Source organism: Telmatherina bonti, assembly GCF_933228915.1.
Source record: "Telmatherina bonti genome assembly, chromosome: 15".
Taxonomy (NCBI): Eukaryota; Metazoa; Chordata; class Actinopteri; order Atheriniformes; family Telmatherinidae; genus Telmatherina; species Telmatherina bonti.
The window spans coordinates 15,097,448-15,118,423 of NC_136613.1; the positions used below are offsets into that span (position 1 = coordinate 15,097,448).

The 20,976-nt window shown below is 39.0% G+C and overlaps 1 protein-coding gene across 1 annotated transcript in view; it reads left to right on the forward strand.

The window, feature by feature from the left end:
• il1rapl1a (interleukin 1 receptor accessory protein-like 1a) overlaps nucleotides 1-20,976 on the forward strand; it is a gene marked incomplete at both ends in the record, with an annotated part of 175,019 nt that overhangs the window by 142,130 nt on the left and 11,913 nt on the right. Inside the window, one exon of the mRNA XM_079254164.1 lies at nucleotides 17,080-17,212. Coding sequence (XP_079110290.1) covers nucleotides 17,080-17,212 — 133 coding nt within the window. The remainder of the gene's footprint in view (nucleotides 1-17,079; nucleotides 17,213-20,976) is intronic.

A 20,976-nucleotide genomic window follows, 5' to 3' on the forward strand; every position in this document is an offset into this window, starting at 1 on the left:
TCATGTGAGGCAGGTTGGGAGGTTGTGCAGTCATAAAGGATCAGATAGGTTTTATTGTGGCTGAAATCTGGATTAATTAAAAGCTGAAGAACCATTCAAAATGACTACATGCTTGTTACTGTGTTCAATGTCTTTTCATGGGTGTAAAACTCTCATATATGACAGCTGTGACTGAGCTCCAGGCAGGGATGAAGCAATGGCTGAAAAAAAGGAGCCTATTCCAATCTGTCCCACTAACTGCTTGTAATGTTCTCTATAATTGTTATCTCATATTCTATAGAATGATGAAACAGATGCCCGTGGCACGTCTGTACTTGTTGCTCATGCGCCTTTGCATGACATCTGCACAGTAACTTTTAATTAATCTTGCTTTTAATTATTTTAATATAATTTATGATTTTATTGTGATTTTGCTATTTGTGATGTCTTTTATGCTTTTTTTTTTTTTTTTACTCCACCTGTAATCTTTAAATGTTTCATGCAAAGCACTTTGAATTGTCTTGTACATGAAAGGTGCTATAGAAATAAACCTGCCTTGCCTTGAATTTGGACAGCAGAGTTTGCACCTCAGCATTATAGCATTAGTGGGATATCTGGTTGTCTCATCTTAACATTTGTTAATCCCAAATATAAATACATTTAAAAAAAAAATGTTACTTCCACATATGTCAAAAGTGCAGAAATTCTGAGATAGTAACAAGTTGTGACGTACAAATTTGTTGTTATTTACAGAACTCTTACAACACTGATTCTTCACAATAAAATGCCCTACAGTTGAAGTCTGTTTGAAGAAGATAAATTGACCTGTACATATATAGTCTTCTAGTCATGCCGTCCACTCAAAACACTACATGTAACAGTGACATGAGGTGGCGTGTTTGTCATGTTAAGCCTGGAATCAACCTTCCTGTTGGGGCAGCTGCTCTACCAGATGAGCTACAGCCAGCCTCAAAGACACTCTGCAGAACTTTTGCAGTTTTCCCCGTCACATGCTTCCTATCGACAGCTAATACGGTATCCATTTTGATTCCTACCTGACCTGTTAGCTCTCCCCAGCCAGCAGAAGATGATCTGATGATGACTCTTGTTTTGTCTCTCTGTTTTAATTCTCTTGCGTTTCTTTGCTGAATCACCAACACTGCTTGTTCAAAGCAGCCAGTTCTTCATTATACCGTGAAGAGAAACTCTTTCGCGTCACGTCGTGTCCCGGATGTAAAAGTTGTATTGTGCGGCTTCTCATCTTCGGGAAACTGCTGAGTAGCAGTGGAACTAAATGTGCACACGATAGATGTCACTGTGCCATTGAACAAGTCCTGGATGTGCAGTTTTAAGGTCAGAAAGTTATGTAATGGGTCTTTTAATACTTCACTTCCTTGTCATTATTCCTGTGTCCTGACTGATACAGCATCTTGTTTTCAGCAAACTACCATAAATTAGCCTTGCCAAGTCTTACCTCATTCATCTGTTGTGGGAACGTAATGATAACCTGCAACCATCAATTTACTTATATTAAAACCTAACTATGTATTTATCATACCAAAGCAACAGCAACTAATTGCAAAGTACAAAAGTGAAGTTGTTGGATAGTGGGTGAGGGGATTCTCTTGGTTCTCTTGAGTGGCAGTCCATGATGTCACGCATCATCCACCTCCTCCCAATTCATGAAAGCTTTTTTGAAACACCATTATCTGTGCAAGAGGTTGTGGCAAATCGTGGTCCTTTGAAACTTCAGATTTGAATTTAAAAATATAGAGATTTATGAATTCCCAAACAATAGTATATAATCATTTCTGTATACATCTTATTCACTATATGGCACAGATATTTAGGCTGGTAAAGAAGCTGCATGACAAAGCAGGAATAACAGGGAATAAGAACAATGGCTGGTTGAAATCTTTGTTCAAACTCTGCAGGGATGAATGTAATCTTCACTGACATTGAAGCACTAATAAAGGTTAAGTTATGCATTTCAGTTCTTTACCATTAGAAATACAAGGTCATGACACGTGCACGCAGAAACATTATGGGAACACACAAAACATGGTTTAGTTTGTTTAACAAGTTGACCTAATTTACACACATTTGTGTGCATGTGACTGTGTTCATATTCTGCTCATAATTGAATGTATTTTTTTTCTCTTTCTGTCAGTTCATGAATAAACTAGGAAGTGAACTATTCTGTTACTATAGAAACCAGTTCCCAGTTGTGTTCTTTAAAGTAATGATCCCCAGGGACCAAAAGGAAGGAGGTGTAAATAGGGTATGGAGCAATGTGTTTTGATGTCTCCAAAACAGAGTCCTGGCTCGGACTCATAGATCAGACTGCTAACAGAATGCCCTGTCAAATGTCAGTAGGAGAACATGAGACATCATTTTAGTTAAAAGACATTAAAAGCTGTGGTTGTCAAAGTGACAGGAACTGAGAGAAAGTGAGTAATGAGTTATTGTGGTATAGATTTATGCAGTGCAAGCTCATTTAGTCTCTTTTGGAGACAAGGAGACACTGATTGATGTTCTGCTCTCCCCATCACATAATGAAGCGCGTATATTTTTTTGTAGGTAGACATACGTACACATGCAAGTACGCACACAAATCAAACACACCCCGCCATCTCACAGGAAATCATTGCTGTAATTAACGTCCTAGCGCGTTCCCTGGTCGCGTCTTTGATTGGCTGAAAGTCATCCTAGGAAGCAGCTATGCACAGTTCCCACAGGTATTTTGCCAGAGTGAAATTATCGCAGCACTTGCCAAGTACCCGGGGACATCATCAGCCTGTGTCAGTGTGTAAACATTACTGTTTTCCCCAGTGACCCTGTCCCAATGTCTCCAGCCCACCCGGCATAAGTCATTTGTCAGCCTTGATTTAGATTTATAAGACGCAGGCCTCCTGTGGCTGGAGCTCAATCTTACACTCCTACACAACCCAGAATTTAGCGGACATGCATTCAGTGGAAGTGGAATAAGGGTGAAGGAAGCTGAAGTGAAGAAAGAAGCCAGAAACTGAAACATGGATGGCTTGGTGAGAGTAACTGAGGGAAAATGCGTAAAAAGGAAGGGCTGTGAGACTTCTGCTGACAAAAGCTTTAGTAGTGTGTTGAGATTTGAGGGTCAGGCTCTAAAACCAAAGGTTGAAGACAGAATGGTAGAGGTGTGATAAGATGCTGAGCTGTGGAGGTAAAAAGGGGTGGCCACCCTTTTGTGCTATATTAAGGTAGGAGGGGTGAAGGTATTTGTGTTTGCATGGATTGATGGAGAGATATGTTTTGTGGAGAACAGGAAAAGAAGGAAGTTAATGGAGAAAATGGTTGCATACGAGAGGTAAGGATTGGACCGTGGTCAAAAGTTAAGCTAAAGCTTTGGTTGAGGTAATATCAAGATGGACATTCAGGAAAAGGGATGTTTCCAGAGTACACATAAGAAACATGGAGCAGTGCAAGAGTCTGTGAACCTTTAAGATTTTCTGTATTACCGTACATGTAGAACCTTTTTTTCACTAATTTAAACCACCCAACTGAATCGATATAACTGAGTTATAAAGAATATTAACTTTTAGTCCAGAAATATATAAGTATACATATACTGCATTGTTTTGGAGTACAAATTACAAATTAACACTAGCAGACACAAGATGCATCAAGGGAGAGACCAGGAAAAGAAATGTGGGAGCAAATATGACTGGATTTCCAATGTTCTTGATTTATCTCATCTACAACCCTGTAACCGTTACATTTCTGTTGTTTAATGTCTAATCCCCTGGTATTTTTTCCCAATTTGAAAACACTTTAATTAATTTGTATCTTAGTCCCTCAAACTCGGATTACGAGAAGAGTAGTGGAGGACGGACAAGAAAATCAGAGCTAAAGTGAGAAGAATGAACAAAGTAAGATGTAGTTGCTTCATCACTTCACTTCAAACCAAAAACATCGTTAAATTTAACTCTATCATTAAATTGTTATTTAGTTGCAGCTTAATTCTTTATTTCTCAGATGAATACTAAACCTAGCTGTCCCTCGTTGGACATGAACAGCGCCCAGAAAAATAACGAAACGAAGCTGCAAAGAATGTGCTAGTGTATCCCCCATTGTAGCCCCTTTTCATATATGTGTTTTCTTCTTGATCACCTTTTATTCAGGTATATTTTTGGACATCTCTGTGTATTTTTCTGTGAATTATTTGTAGGTTGTCAGCCAAATTCTGCTCCAAAATGGAGCTGATTGCACACAACTGTATACTTTATAAGCAAGAAAATTCTCAGGAAGAAGTAGTCAATCAGCGTGCTTGTAAAGTAAGTAGATCTGAATGGGAGCCCAATTTTGATGTTCAACAATAAGAATAGTCAGTCTCTGGTATACAACACAAAGAATTTGAGGACCACAGAGATTAAGCTGTTGATGCTCATCGGAAGTGAAACGTTTACTACAACTACTGCAAATGGCCAGTACACAGAGAAGTTGTTCATAATTTGAGGAAAGCAAGGTTATTGTTTCCTTACGTGAGACTGGTTGGCAAGCAACAATAAGACATGTGACATCAAGAAAGAACTAAAGGATACTACTGAAAAACACAAACAGCCCAAGCTAATTCCAAAGAAAATAAAGGCCTCATTACTATTGCCAAACAAATAATGTTCATGTACCAGCATTGCATCATCCACCTCAGAGGAAAGAACACTGAATGTGGTGCACGGTACGCTGCAAGGAGAAAGCCAGCGCTCTTCAAAAATAACACATCTGTCTAAATTTTGCTACAGATTTGAATGTTTAGCAGACTGATAAGACCACACTACAGCTTCTTGGTTTAAAGGAGAAGTGTTAAACCTATAAGCACAACTGCATCTACAGGATAAAGATATGAGGGCTTGTCTTTTTTGCTAGTAGAGATTTCAGATTTCCGCCTGGAGTAATAAGATAAAACAAAAATAGAATAAGCTGTAGTTATGTCCAAAGCTGCTAAGGTTCATAAAAATTGTGAACTGGTTTAGATTCCACATTAAAAATGTACTTTTTGTTCTAATTTTTTCTATCAATGTGTTAAAGTGATAGTACCATGGGTAGCACTGTGGCCTAACAGCAAGAAGGTCACTGGTTCGAGCCTCGACTAGGGGGAGGTTCAAACGGTGCGTGTTCTCCCAGCATGGTTTTCTCTATACTCTGGTTTCCTCCCACCATGCAAAGACATGCATGTTAGCCTAATTGATCACTCTAAATTGTCCCTAGTGAATGTGAGCGTCAATGGTTGTTTGTTTCAGCTATGCGATGGTGGTCTGTCCAAGGCGTACCCTGCCCTGCCTCTCGCCCAATGATTGCAACCGTTAATTGGACAAAGTGGCTTGGAAAATAATGAAGGAACTTCCATCTCCACAGAAATCTGCAAGAGTCTTGTAGATGTTAGCTGAAAAAACAAAAAAAGTCAAAACTGCAACTGTGTTTGTTCGAGGATGATCTACTTCCTGTATTTGCCAACCTTGAGTTGCTATTTTAATTGTGCAAATATGCAAAAAGTCTTCATGCTCATTTGTATTTAGATAGATTGTTACTTCCATTTATAATGTCAAACATAACAGCCCATATGCGGCAATGCATCCAAGTTCTGATGTCGGCTTCAGAGAACAGAAAACATGGCAAACGGGAAGGAGATCCTGATAATCCACTTTCAAACGAGGATGTGCAGTATAAGGTGGCGGTCTCTGCAGCCATTACATACATCACGGCTTGATATTCTTGTTCTTTGTCGCTGGTTGAAGGTGAGTTATACTACACTGTCCCTACAATCTCCAGTGGTTTTCCTCTTTTTGCTTCTACAATACGCATCTACAAGCTCTTTGAGAACAGACTGAAGTGCACACAAAATAAATGGAAAGGACAGGCTGAGGGCTTCATATATATTTGTATTTAACATAAAGCATAAATGACCCCATTAAACACTGTGCTGAACTGGCAGTTTGATCATGCAGTGATAAAAATGGCACAAATTTGACTTGGGGAGAGGTCATTCACCTTACTCTATCCGAGTTTTAAAACAGTGTGCCTTTCATTCCACTGATTCATTTGTCCCAAGTAATTTCTTTCTAATGATCAAGATTCATGACATAACACACGACCGATACAACTTACCAGAAGGTTGTCGAAATTGTACTATTGAAAAATCATTGTTTTTCACAACATTCTGTTGTATTACTTTTGTCTTTTCTTAAATTGCTGTACTTAAATCACTTTGTTGTGTTATCTAAAAACAATGTCTACATATCATGACAACCAACTCACCCTGGAGATATTGCTCCACGTTTCAGGTTCAATATATCATGCAGGAAGGTAGGAGAGGGCATTTCTGTTGACAGAAGTAGGATGACACAAGAGGGCAAAAGGGATTAGATAAAGTCCACTGGGAAATATGGGTTAATAGAGATGGTCAGGGCTGGTGTGACTTGGATAGTGAGCTCTGGTTTTAATTGAGTTAGTCTGGCCTCAGTTGGTATTCCGGTCAGTAGGTCACTGCCTGCAGTCAGGCCTCTCTTGGGTTGTTCGTTAAAGTGATTTTCCTCGTCAAGTGTTCAGATCACACCATTTAATAGGCCTCCAGCAACCTGCACAGGAGCCAATTACAGATCCTTATATCTTTTACTCTGCATATCTGTCCTTTAAGCAAATATGCCCTGATTGTTTTTTGTTTGATTTTATTTACTTATTTATGTAAGTTAATTTTATTTTTAATGTATTTCCTCCATAAATGGCAAACCTTTTCAAAAGCATCAGCTATTTTACTGTGCCTGGAAGGCAGATTTTTTAGAAGCATGACACTCACACTGTTGTGGGAAAATTACATTCTTTTTGGTCTCATTTTGACCATAAAAGGAGATTTCACATGAACCCACAATGTAGCGTGAAAAGTGATCCCAAAACCCTGAGGCGTAAAAATGAAGGAAGCATAAAAGAAAAGGGGGGTGTTAAGCCTTGAGCAGTGATAAGACATGAGTGACAAAAACACTTTGTGAGAGTACAAGACTCTGTGTTTGTTAAAAGTCTAAATTATGTTACTTTCAAAGTGCAGAAATGTTCAAAAAGCGAGCACTCATAACATGAAGAAGTTGAACTGTTATTGTTTAATTCATTTCTAGTTTTTATATATATATATATATATATATATATATATATATATATAAAAAATAAAAATTAAAAAAAAAATTAAAAATAAATAAATAAAAAAATAAAAAAATAAATAAAAATTAAAAAAAATTTCATTTCTAGTTTAATGATCCTTTTGTCAAGATGCAGACAAGGTTGATTTTTAACAAAGAGGTGGATTTCTGATAGTTTTGTGAGTGTTCTTTTGTTGCAAATGGACAAATAAGCATGGCAAGGGCAAGACATTATCCTGGAATGAGTGAGCAATAAAAACAGACCCATTTTTTTTCACCCGCCAAAAGAATCAAACCAAATGTGGAAAATCATTTGAAATATCAGCTCCGCTTTCCTCAGAACAGATGAAAACCTTCCATTTCACAATAGGCCTAAACATAAGGATGCTTTCACATCAGGGTAGTCCACTAGACTTAGTCTGATTGGGGACTCGGTTCAGTTGCATGGGGGTGTATCCATTCAGACCGAGATTGCGTTCACGCTCCAAACCTTTACCATAATTTATCCCCATTCCCACCAACGGTGGCGCTGCACTAATATTTAGCAAAAGAGAGAACAAGACCCACATGAAGAATAAAACTCCATTGTGAGTTAAACATGAAGCACAAAACTATCGCTGTTTGGGTTTATTATTTTGTGTCATGCAAGGATACTGCAGAAATACACTGCAACAAAGACCACAGTACGAACAACAGACGAGGCAGAGGACTCTTAACGCGATCGCTATGTATTTACCTACAATGCAATGCAACATTAAATGCAAGAAGTTCCTTTTATTTTGTTGTCCACTTCCTGTATTTGGTCCGCTTGAAATGCACCAAGACCAGAATTCGTTTGGTGCATTCATAGTCCCCCAAACGAAGCGCACTTTCCAAGCAAACAGACCCAGATTCGAATCACAAAAGCTGATGTGAACGTGCCTTAAATCCAGTTCACTTTAATACAAATTAAGTCAAAACATTTCCAACTCGGTGCATAAACTAACAATCCATAAGATTTGTTTTCATTTGTCAGCATTTATCTTAACTACCTTTCACTCCAACAAAAGAGACAATGTGAAAACTCAAATCCTGCAAAAGAGGTGTGCTACTTCTTTAAACAGCACCACCAGATTGTCTCCCAAAGGAACCCACCAAAAACAGTTTTGCAAAAATGCTTTTTTTTTTTATATAATTCAACAAACTTCCATTTAAAGTTTAACTGAATCAGTCCATAAAATCAGCAATTGATTTTTAACTGACTGAAAACCACATACGATTGAATATGTTTAGATTTTCCACACAAAGGTTGCATGTAAACAGTAGGCGGTAATTCCCCATTCCATCGAAACTGCAGTAAAGACAAAGACAGTTCCTTCTCGCACCATCATAAAATACCTCACAGTGCATCTAATGGCACAATGTAGGCCTCTACCCTCCGCTGCATCGGACAAAACACCTATTATGTCATCAGAAAGAGACTATTAGCATACTGAAGTAAGGATGAAAGAGAGGGCACCAACTACCTGTTCACAAAGGCCATAGTTTTTACCGGTAATTAAAGGCTTACATTTCCCTGGTGGATCATCAGCAGCCACAGAACAAACGAGGAAAAAGAGCAACAGAAGAAAAAAGAAGCAGGATTCTCCTCTGTTTAAAGCTCTCAGGCTTGTAATGGTAATTAAGAGCTCGTCTCCAGAGAGGGGACGATATTAGAGCTAAAGCAAAGCTGAGGTGTTGGAAGAGGGTGGTCCCCAACTCTTTCATGTTCTCATTGCCCATACTTGTTCCTCTTCTTATTCTGCCCAAATCCTCCAATCCTCTTTCTCACTGCACTTTTCACCCCTCCAACACTCCTTCCTCACACTAACCTGCACCTCTCCGCAATGCAGAATAAAACAATCAGTTCAGCCTGTCGTCATTGTTCCACACCAGCTCACCACTATGCTTTGAACAGAAAGTCACGTACTTGCATACAGTAGGGCCTGATTGCAAATACTGCTTTTTGAAATGCATGAAAAGCTACAGGCTACAAGAGTTGCATGAATCCAAGTTTTAGTTTTCTCTCAGTCCCATAGGAGTCAACTTTGATTTCTGCTCACCATCAACTTACATCGACAGCAGTCTTACCGTGGCACAGTACCTGTCTCTGCTGTATTTTTTTTTCTTTTGATGGAGCCTGCAGAGCTGCTGCTAGCCAGCTCAGTAGGTGTAGTCATGGTAACCTGCAGGCAGCTAAAGAAAAGAAATGTTGACAGGCAGATATGGGCTTTTCTAAGCTCAGCGCCCCAATCCTTATACAACCAGAAAACAGCAAGCACACCTGCCTGGTTGTGGATCTCAGGAGAAACCTCTTCCTGCACTGAGACATGAGCATGGACAGGAAGTTGGAACTGATATTTTTAGCGGCACAACTTAAAATGAGAATTTCCAGGAATGTCATGTTGATGATGCTGGCTAACTGTCATTCATATTCTCTTCCTGCATCCTCAGCACTTAGTCTATTTCTCAGGCTTGCCATAGACTAAAACTTGTGTATACTTGCAAAGGATACACAAAGTATGCAGCAATCTGTCCGTTTTTCATCTCACAAACAAAATCACTTCATTTGCAGTTTGAAATCTATCATCTTTTGTTATCTAAATCCATCCATATGTTGTAATGACAAACTGTCATTTCCTATGGTAAAATATTTTTACATTATTGTGAGAGAAATTCAAGCAGACTCAGAATTTGTGTTTTTAGTTCACTACAAATCTTTTGAAAATCCCTGAATTTTGATGCTTGTTTCAATTTCTTCCTGTGGATCTTTCTGACTTTCGCTGTGCAGATTGAAGCACAGTATGTTGAGAGTTTGTGGAAAGCTGTTTTCACATTCATCCTGTGGACTGTAAGTTTGAGACATGCACATATGGGCAAATTGTTGTGATATCTCAACTAATGTGAAAGCCAGTTATGATGGCACGAAAAGGAAGCTAAACAAACACAAGTGAAAATGTAACATCTTCAGCAGAAATGCTTCTGTCCTTCAGACCGGTGTACACTGAAAAATCAAATGTACTGTATATATAAATGTTTTAGCTTTGGCATGATAAAGAATAAATCTGTGTTTTACCTCTTGTCTGTTTTTAAAAGGTTACATGACAGAAATATTAGGCTGTATTACAGAATGTAGCCGAACTTTCCATGTGAAGATGTGGCATGTTAATGATGTCACCAGAAACAGCTGTTCTCCATCTGTTTGCAGTTACCACAACTCACGTGTTGTGTTTTCTGGTAGACTAGCTGTGTGTGTGTGTGTGTGTGTGTGTGTGTGTGTGTGTGTGTGTGTGTTTCATGTGCGTGTGTGTGGGAGAGGGACAGCTGAAAGAAAACAAGCTAACATAAAGTTTTACCTTCCCTGAATGAGAGTGAGTTTTTAGAGTTTGAATTAAAAAAAGAAAAACAAGATAAAAATTTCAGTTTTTAAGTTGAAAGATTTCAAATCTACTGATTTTTTTCTGAGTTTAACTGAAGTTTTTCTTGTTGAAAATGGTTTGTCTTTAGTCTTTCATGCATTGTAATGTAGTAAATGAAGCACCAGAATCTGAATTAGCATCTGCTGAAGTTTGCTGTCAGTTTAATTAACATGGAGCTGCAACCAAGCCCTACTTCAGAAACGGCCTGATCCACTCTGGATGCTAAAATGCTCCAGGGGGAGTTTGGGATGTAAGCGACAAACTCAATATTGCACAGTTACCTGGGTTTGCAACATCCACCATCACTAGTAACAAGCTATAAAAGTTAAATATTTGACTCAAATTGAACCAACATGTACCTCAGATGTATAAAACAAAGGTCGAACTTGAAGAAACCTCTCAATAAAACTGTTTCTTTTAACAATAGATTTATTGCAATTTATTATTTTCCTTAAGAAAATAAATGACACACATTCCCTGACTAAGCAAGGTAAATAATTTTTTGTTGTACAATTCAATGTTTTACCATAAACAATAAATAAAATGCATTGCCAAATCTGTCATAATTGACACAGGCGCTTTTTGTGACCTCTGCACCACTTAAGGTCGGCTCATGCAGTGTCTTTGTCAGGTGGCTTCTGCATAGCTCAGGCAGATGGTAGTGTGTGTTTATACTTGAGCAGGGCCTGTAGATGGCTGGTATGGGTTGGTAAACTCCACAGGCCAGAGGCTTTTTTTTCATTTTCACTTCACTTCTGGCAAGCATTTCCTGTTTTAGAACATCAATGGCATTCATGGACTTATATACATACTTTTAATGTCTATGCATTCAGTGATCAGTCCCAAAAATATGGAAACACATCATGACCAATCGTAAGGACGTACTTCTGCGTAGCTGTCTTTGCGTAGTCAGGTTGCACGTCAGGTCTAAGGAGGTGTGCGTCAAGAATTGCGGATAGTTTCTACAGCAGTTATGGCGTTACTGACCCAACGCAGATGTGAGTGTAAAAAGGCCTTTACATGATTAAATTAAAAAAATTGAAATACTTGCGTATTAAACTCAATCCTGCCTCCTTGTGGCTTTATTGATATTCTACTGCATAAAGCAGTCCTTGTTTAAACGTCCTAAATAAACATTCAAATGATCAATTTTATATTTTCCTCTCACATTTTAATCTTTAAATAAAACAAATTAAAGTAAACCAAGTGAAAGTTGCCCGGTGTTTCTCTTTCAACCTGCACAGAGCGAAGAGTCAGCAAATGAGCAAAGTGAATTCAGGATGTGAAAACTACTGACATGATATTGTACTTTTTGTACCCCTCATCAGCCTGCCTTGAATATCAAACACACAGAACACTGAGTTGTTGCAGGAGACGAGTGAAACAATAAACCTACCCTGACTAAGACTTTTTCAAAACCCTTTCCAGATTGTTGATTATTCTTGAAATAGAAGAAATGACATGATGTCTATGTGTGCATCTGTTTGTTTATAATTATGTTTGTATGTGCATGCTTTATTGATTTTCCTTTCTTTCCCTTGCCTGTCTGTTCATTCAACTGCTCCTTTCTCTGCGTATCTGTCAATCTCACTGTGTGTTCTTTGCATCTGTGTTGAGTTTGGACGGCATCTGCACAGTGTTTTCTGAACACAGTTTGTTTTCCTCCCCTCTGGCTTGGAAAGTATTCCTCTGTAGGGATCTGAGTGCCAGCTCTATGAGGTCTAATTATCCCAAATACTGGGAAATCAGCAAAACATGCACTGAAAGTTGCGGTAAATCAAATTTCTGTCCCTCTGAAGCACACGAATCCTTTTATAGTTTCTCAAAATCCGATCTCAGTTTCTGGTCTCTTAATCACTCACTCAGTCACTCACTAACTCTGTTATTCATTCATATATCAGTGAAATAAAAAAAGACCCGCTGCACTTCAGAGGTTCCCTGTTTCCCGTCCTCCTCCACTGCTGTATGGATCATCTAATTGGAGCCTTTTTATGATTCCTTTCAAAGGCTTTGTGAGTTTTTTTGTTTAGCTCTGTTATAGACATGAACACATAGTCTGTCTGTACTGTAAGTGTATTCATTTAGAACATTCATTCTGTCATTTTCAGTCACTTTAAGCATAAGCTTTTGCCAAATGAATGCAGTGGTAAAATGGATTTTGTACAAATTAACTAAATCAAATGTTAAAAAAAAAAAAAAATGGAACGGCTCGACACTTGAAAGAGATAGTCACTGAGTAAGGACAAAGAAAGTACACAGAAGATTTGCAAAACAAGATTTATACCCACTGTTAGGTCCTTTAAACAATTAATTTGACATTTTAGGGTTTTTAGTGAAATTTGGGTGAATCAGGATCCAAGCAGATGGTTTGTTTATTTATTCTTCAAAGTAGATTTTTAAAAAAGGGTATTTTCAAAAATTTCAATATCCATCCATCCATCTATTCATCCATATATCCATCCATCCATCCATCCATCCATCTATTCATCCATATATCCATCCATCCATCCATCCATCCATTTATTCATCCATATATCCATCCATCCATCCATCCATCCATCCATCCATCCATCCATCTATTCATCCATATATCCATCCATCCATCCATCCATCTATCTGTTTTCTTAACCGCTTAGTCCAATTCAAGAAGCTGGAAGCTGGAGCCTGTCTCAGATTGAAAGCAGGAACATCCTTTTACAGTTGACTATGCTGTTTTCTTCCTAGTACAATGTTGCTTAGTAACCTTGTAATGATGATATGATTAAATGAAATCGCAACATCCATACGAGTAAATTAGTCGCAAATGATACTAGTACTTGCCTTTTTTCCCCCCTCTGCTTCAAGTTTGAAATCAGCAGATCCCATCATGCTTTAAGTGCACTTGTGACTCATAAAGTTATGTTCTAAATGCCTACAAGATAATCACTTTTGAGAGAATGAGGTGCAAATATGGAAATCCCAGTTCCAGCTTTTCAGACGGACAGATAAAAGGAAACCCTCGGTGAGAAAAATTGTGTCGTGGTTCAGTGTATAAAAGATAGATTAAAAAGAGAATGGGTCTGCAGCTCTTTGTACAACTTAACCCATCACATCCAATGCATATCCAGTTGAAAGGGTCCAGAAATTTTCCTTAAATTGTTCTCCAGCCAGTGTTCAAGATTCACAGATGATGGGCAGAAATAGAAAAGACCGCATCTTAAGTCTCCTTTCCATCCGTGACCAACTCTCAGCTAGGGGGAGGATGTCAATCAGTCAGATTACATGGGTTTGTTCCACACCCACACGTAATGCGAAGGCAGGAACAAGACACAAAGTACATATACAGAAACGCACACTCATAAAAACACTTAAATGTGCTCTTGTGCTGTACACGCTGCATATTTAGTCAGCGGGAAATAGTTTTCACACTTTATCTTGCCAACTCTTGTAATGGCAAATTTATTTTCAAATGCCAAAAGATAAAACAGAGATCTAAATTTGAGTCTTAACTAACAGACTAAATCCATAGAATCTGCAGATGACGGAGCAAAAAGTGACATGACTGAAGGTCGCAGAAGTCATGACTCGACGGTAATTTCTAAGAAGGGATTCGTTTACAGTGTATTGTGATTTTGTAAAATTTGTTCAGCCTTTTTAATTTTCTACTACAGAATTATGATAAGAATGGACGTTAAAATAAAATCAAACAAAACAAGTAAAGAATTATGTGATGATAATACTTTTCCCATATAACAACCGAAATATCAGGTCATAAATTCTTCCTCTGAGAGAACATATCACAAGTCAAATCTTCTCTCTCTCTCTCTTTCTCTCTACAGTGTATACATATATATATATATATATATATATATATATATATATATATATATATATATATATATATATATATATATATATATATATATATATATATATATATATATATATATCACTTTCAAATTAAGATTACATTTTGTTTGGCATGTTTGGTTTATTTGACACTGTTGTTTCTGTCATATTTGTGCATGTTTTAAACAGCTCCATCAACTAAACCCTCTAATTGCTGTTCAACAATTTAAACTGTGACTAAAGACACACAGAACAAGTGTGCTTGCAAATATCTCTGGTGTTACTTCAACTGAACACTGGAATGTTCCAGAGAAAAAAATGGAGGAACTGTTTAATTTATGTAAAATGGGTCAGTCTGTAATGAATAAATGAGCAATATCAGAATGAATAACCACCCTTTTGCTACACAATGTCCACTTCTCTTAGTGTTTCTGTGAAAGTGATGATGATGATGATGATGAATATGTTCAACCCTTACTGTCATTAAGACATAAGAAAGCTGTGATATGAGAGTGCTTTTAGAGTGTTGCATTTGGATTAGTATCAGGCAGCGGGGGGCCTTCAACTGTTTCCTGTGATTCCCAGGCAGCTCAGTGGAGACTTCCTCTGCAGGCAGCGGCTGCTGGAAGCATGACATTACTAGTTTACAATTCATCTGAAGGATAAACTAACAGCACACAGCATATTTGTTCAAAGAAAATGTAATTTATCCTTTCCTGTCACACACTGTGATATATAGTTTTTAAATGTGATTTTTCAGATGTTTTATATATGTTTCCTATACAGATTAGTCTCACTGCATGGGTAGATAATGCTGCATAAACACACGTGCATGTGTGTAATTACAGGCAGGCGGTTCCTATTTTGTAGGTCCAGCATGTAGCCTTTGTAGAGCCCGGCTGTGCACAAATACCAAGCTGAGAGTGGCTGTTGAACTTTGGAAATGTCAGCCGTTGCTCCTCACAGAGTGTACTATCAGTTCATTCCTGGGTGTCCTCCCATCCTGCTTCCTGCACATCTTAAAACTTTCCTTGTGCTGCAAGTGACCTGCTGAAATCTTTTGAAGTTGTTCCTTTAGTTGTGGACAGAAGGGAGCATGAAGGATCCAAGCCCTTAGTTCAAACACAAGCCGTCCTTTAAGAAAATAACCCCACCAGTGTGGCTCTGAAGACATGTGACCCCATAGTCATAGATCACGCCAAAGCTGGAGCCTATCCCAGCAATGAGCAGGCTAAAGGCAGAACAAACAATGGACAGGTCGCCGGTCCAGTGGAGACATTACACAATCTGATAAATAATTAAATGTTTAGTTCTGAATATTAATGGAAAAATGCTGTTTTACACTTGAATTTCCCCCATGTACCTTGCAGAGCTATCCATGGTGCTGGAATGTGCTGATCAAAATGAACAACATGCAGTACAGTTTGCTTTGCTCCTTTGCTCCTTTGCTCCCTTGCTCATAAATCCTGTTACAAAAAAAAACATCCCCCACCCCTCCTACCCATTCATCCTCTTCCACCAGTGTTTTCTTATGTGACATACCTCCAAGCAAATTCACAGCCCTGATTTTCCCCAGAGGAAAGTCCTGCACCAAAGAGTTTACAGCATGTGCTGCATGATGAGCCTTCCTGTTGTTTACATGTTCCTGTGTGGTTTACTGAGAGACAGCAGCATGTGGTTACCACACCCCGAGCCTGTTCAGATTGCCACTTCTGTGGAATGCAAAATAAACACGTGAGAAGTATGTTGGCAATACTGTATCCTTATTTTAAGACAGGCATTGATTGTGGACAGTAAGGGTGTACTACTCTATACAAGATGCCAACTCTAATCAGCTCCCACCAGTGCTTCATCTAATATTTGGTTTATAGTTTATCATGTTTTATGTTCTGCTCATTAATTATTTTGAGTCTCCATGCTTCCACAGATCATAGAAGTAACATTACTGCAATAGAGTAAGTAAAACTTTTTTAATTGGGACTGAAGCGACACCTTTTTCTTCCGTCTGAATACATGCCCTCTCTTTTGAACCATTCATTCATGGAGCAAAGATCCCATTGACTCCCAGGAGACAATTACTCCTTCTTCCACAGATCATCTCTCAGCAAACTGCTGTTGTTGACTCTTGGCCTTCCCTTATATCCAGCAGCAGCTCCAAATAAAATAATGTTATCGTCTGTCTCCTCTCAGTTCCTTTTGACATATTTTCTCTTATGGGCACAGTCTCAAGGGGGGACTTTAGGCAGCTCTTGAGTGCCATCATGTGTTCATTATTATTTTCTTGCTTTTCTATGATAGTTGTGGGATTTTGTGTTATTGGGTGCCATTTGACCAAATAAATTAATCAAAACAACCTCCTAGATGTTGCTTAAAAGGGAAGACCGACTCCAAGTAGGAGATTTTAGAGAAAAGCTTGAGCAGAACAGATATGTGTGAGCATCTGAAGGGGAAGAAGCTTATGCTTTAGCATTATGTGTGCATGACGCACTGATAATAAAGAACTGGTGTGTGTCCGTCACCACTTATCACATGCAAAATGGCAAGAAGCATCTGTGTTGAAGCTACTGACTTTGATGGTGCCAGTGCTTTATTTTCCAGGCTGTGCACAAATGCATACCTGTCAGAAGACAGTGGGGTGATCATGTATGACAGCATGACTTCTCCTGTCTTCACAGGAAGTGCTTTGAACCTCACTTGCCGAGCATTTTTCGGCTACAGTGGCGACGTCAGTCCGCTGATCTACTGGATGAAGGGGGAGAAGTTCATAGAGGACCTGGATGAAGAGAGAATCCAGGAGAGTGACATCAAGTAAGAAGCACATTTCACCTCTCTGGTCTTGACAGTAATGAAGAATTATTAGCAGATGTAGATATATTTAACACAAATTTTTATATGACTATACCAGGGCTTTGCCTGTTTTAGTCCATTAGCTTTAGATTGCATCAACCAAGCCCACCATTTTTTAGAGATTCATTCCCTAACTTCCAAATGGCTGCTGCTTTCCATCTGTCTTGCTATGGTTTGATCATCATGCAGGAACTTGAAGCAGGCCATTTGTCATTCTTGTTTTTTCATCTTTATTTTTGTGGTTTAAATTACAATGTATTTTATGGAATTTGCACTGCAAGCACGTGGAAACTAGACATCCGCATGAAGAAAAGATTGTCATTATCCTGTGAACAATAAAGCCAAATGCAGGTTAAGTGAATAACATTGATCACTGAGTTAAAACGCAATGTTCTGCGGGAGAAGGCTAGGCTCCTGACTCAAGTCATTTACATATACCACTCATCTATAAACATTGTGGCAGACTAAACACACTTTTCTCTGTTGTCACTGTCTTTTCTGACAGAAGCACACCATAAAACAGGACCATGAGTACTAAACATGCACAAGAAAAAAATAAAAAGCAAGGTAGCTCAGGAACAGACTGATACAATGATCCAGCCTTCAATCTTCCTACATCCTAATTCCTTCTACATCCTAAGTATCAGCAGGATACTGAACAACAAATCAGACATAGGCTCACAGGACCTAAAAGATCTGCAGCTCATGTCTTGGTGCCAGAGTCTACATGATATGACCAGAGTTTATGTGTCTGTGTCGCAATGCATCAGGGCTGTCCCGATGGCACAAAGGGAGAACCGATGATTTTAGCACTGGGGCTGATTGACAGAAGAGAAGTAACCATGAAAAGTCATAAAGAAGCTTTCATGGGTAAAATAGTAATCCTTTTACAATGTGTTCTATTAAAATAGAAGCAAACAGGAGATGACATGCCACCCTCCTCTCTGTTTTCACTTCAGTAGCCGTTTACATAATATTGCCATTAAAATAAATAAAAGATACAAAATAGTTGTGTTGCTCTTGATCTGGATATTTACCACTTTATCTTCATCGCCATACAGTTTTTTAAAGATCAAGCTGATGTCCTGTATCCCCCAAGATGATGCTGAACCTACTTTTATAAACCCTCTCTCCTTTTAATCTCCTTTTAATCTAACTCCCTCTCAGGGCCTTCAGATGTTTAAAACAAGCAGATCTTCATGTCTATCCCCTCTATTGGTATTACACAGTTAAACAAGTCATTTGCTGGTTCATGTGCATGTTTCCCATTAGAGCTGTTTGGAGAGGATGCAGCTCTGCAGAGACAGCCCTGTCAGATGGTTAACAACTGCCATTTTTCACACCACCGGTACTATTCCTCTCTCCCTCGCTGCTCCCACCTATAGAAGCATGCAGATGGGCCATAAGGAGCTGAGATGGGGCAAGGGAGGGGAGTAGAGGGAGAGAAAAGAAAGAGGGAATAGATGGGGAAGAAATAGAAAGAAAGAGACTAAACGTGTTACACGTCACTGTGAAGTTAGGGAGAAACAAATGCTGTAATGAGTTTTCTTGTGCACTAATATAAACATGCAACGGAGGCAAATCTCAGTTTAACCAGCTCCTTTGTTTCTCTCTTCCTCCATTACTCCCTGACAGCAGGATTCCCCTCACTCAAAGGATGAGGGGTTATCTTTTCAATAATTCATGCCCATATTCCATGCAGCGGATCAATAATATATTCGATCATCCACCCTCTGTTGCTGATGCTGCTACACCAGGCTTTCTCACATCCCGCTTTGGTTTTTACTTCCACAAATGAAGCTAAGAAGGATAAGCGTGTAAAGAAAGGATGGGTGATGCCAAACGTGAGCAAGTCTGTGTTTTCAGTGCAGCCAGGCGCTCTCCCTTTAAGATTATACAGAGTAGGTTACTCAGAGTTGCCTTTCTTCATCAGGCGGGCACCCACACACACTTAAAGGGTTATTATTAATGCGTCAGCAGCAAAACTCCAGCTTGGAGAGGAGCACTCATACCTTGAGCTCTGAGTTTCTGCAGGCATTTATTTGTCCAACTCCGAGCCTATTGATTTGGAGGAGTTCATTTCTATGGCAACCTGAGCCCATAAATTCTCATTTGTGCCACCGGGACAAGGCTGCCTCTGTTATCATTGCATGGATGGCTGGACATTAGCATAGCATGCAGAGATTAATAAATTAGCAAAACAAATCTGGCTCAGCATAATGAAGGAGGGTGATCGATATGTCATTGACCCAGTTCAGTTGGTGTTTTGGAGTTGCATTGAGGGGAATGTACGAAAGGAATGAGTAAGGTGGAAATTGATCACTAAATGGGCGAACGCAGATTTTGCTGATGAGTAAGCGAGAAGATATGTGAAGAAAAGTGCCTGCAGCAGCCATTTGTTGAGAACAAGTTCAGGAGTTACTCATTGTGGAAAGGCTAGAATAGATAACTCAATAACAAAAAAGACTAAGAATGAGAGGGCTTTCTATCAAAAATTTTAGATGAATTTCTTTTTAAAAATCTCACGTTTTTTTCCCATTAGAAGTGATTAGATATTTCTCTCCATGGAATTACAGATAATTACATATACAGAACATAGATTAAACTCAGTCTTTAGTGAACAACTTTGTGTAGATTATTAGTTATCATTTAGCTCTCATCTGCATAACCTACTCAAACTTTTGCCTCCATTCGCGGTTCAGGTGAGCTTTGTTGGCTTACATCGTGTGATTATGTGAAATGGGAGGCTTCAAAGTGCCCACTACTCCCTGGAGAGGCATGAATTATTCCCATGCCTTCATCTCCCAGTGCCCCCCAACCCCCATCCCACTGCACAACAACTTCAATATCATCAGCATTGCCTCAGACTCTCTATGCACGGCACATGATACACTTTCAATTACTGATGCCAAATCTCCCCAACAAGCGCTCCTTATGTGCAGTTTATAGGCTTGAAGGCGAGAGAAGTGAGATGCTTGAGAGTCATTACCCCCCCCAAACACACACACACACACACACACCAACACACACACTCTCAAGCACACAAGCAAACACTCTTTCCTCATCCCACTTCTCCTCCTCGACACTGCACATTATACATACTCATGCTCAGAGAAGCACACACATTCACACACACACACACACACACACACACACACACACACAAAGAGTGGAGATCTATTTCTCATTTTTGCTTTGTTTCCTCCACAGTGTCATTTGTGCTGAGGGTGCTGTAAAAGTAGGCTAAGTAGTGTGTCTAAGGTATGAAGGAGCATTATCTCCCTGTTCTCTTCTCCATCAGGCTCAACCAGCCCAGCGGGGGACACTCATTTACTTTATGGAATATTACTTTCTCTACTTCTTGCTGTTACCATGGCAGCCGCTATAAAAAGATTTTCTCCTCATCGCTATTATTTGATTTCACTCCACACACACACACATGTACACACACAAGCTGAGGAAGATCCCTTATTGATTTTCATTCCTCATATGTTTGGAGGAAAGAGAAAAAAATTAACACACTGTAAAGTACTGAACACAAAAGGAGCTTCATAAACATACTTTAGTGCCATAGACACGCTCTTTTAAATTCACTATTAATGAACTCCTGCAATTTGTAACATAATATCAGTCTGAATCATGATTCCAAGATGTCCTGCTAACCGCTACATGAGTGTGTACCGATTAGAACCGTCTGAATGGGACAGATAAGGGGATGCCACTTC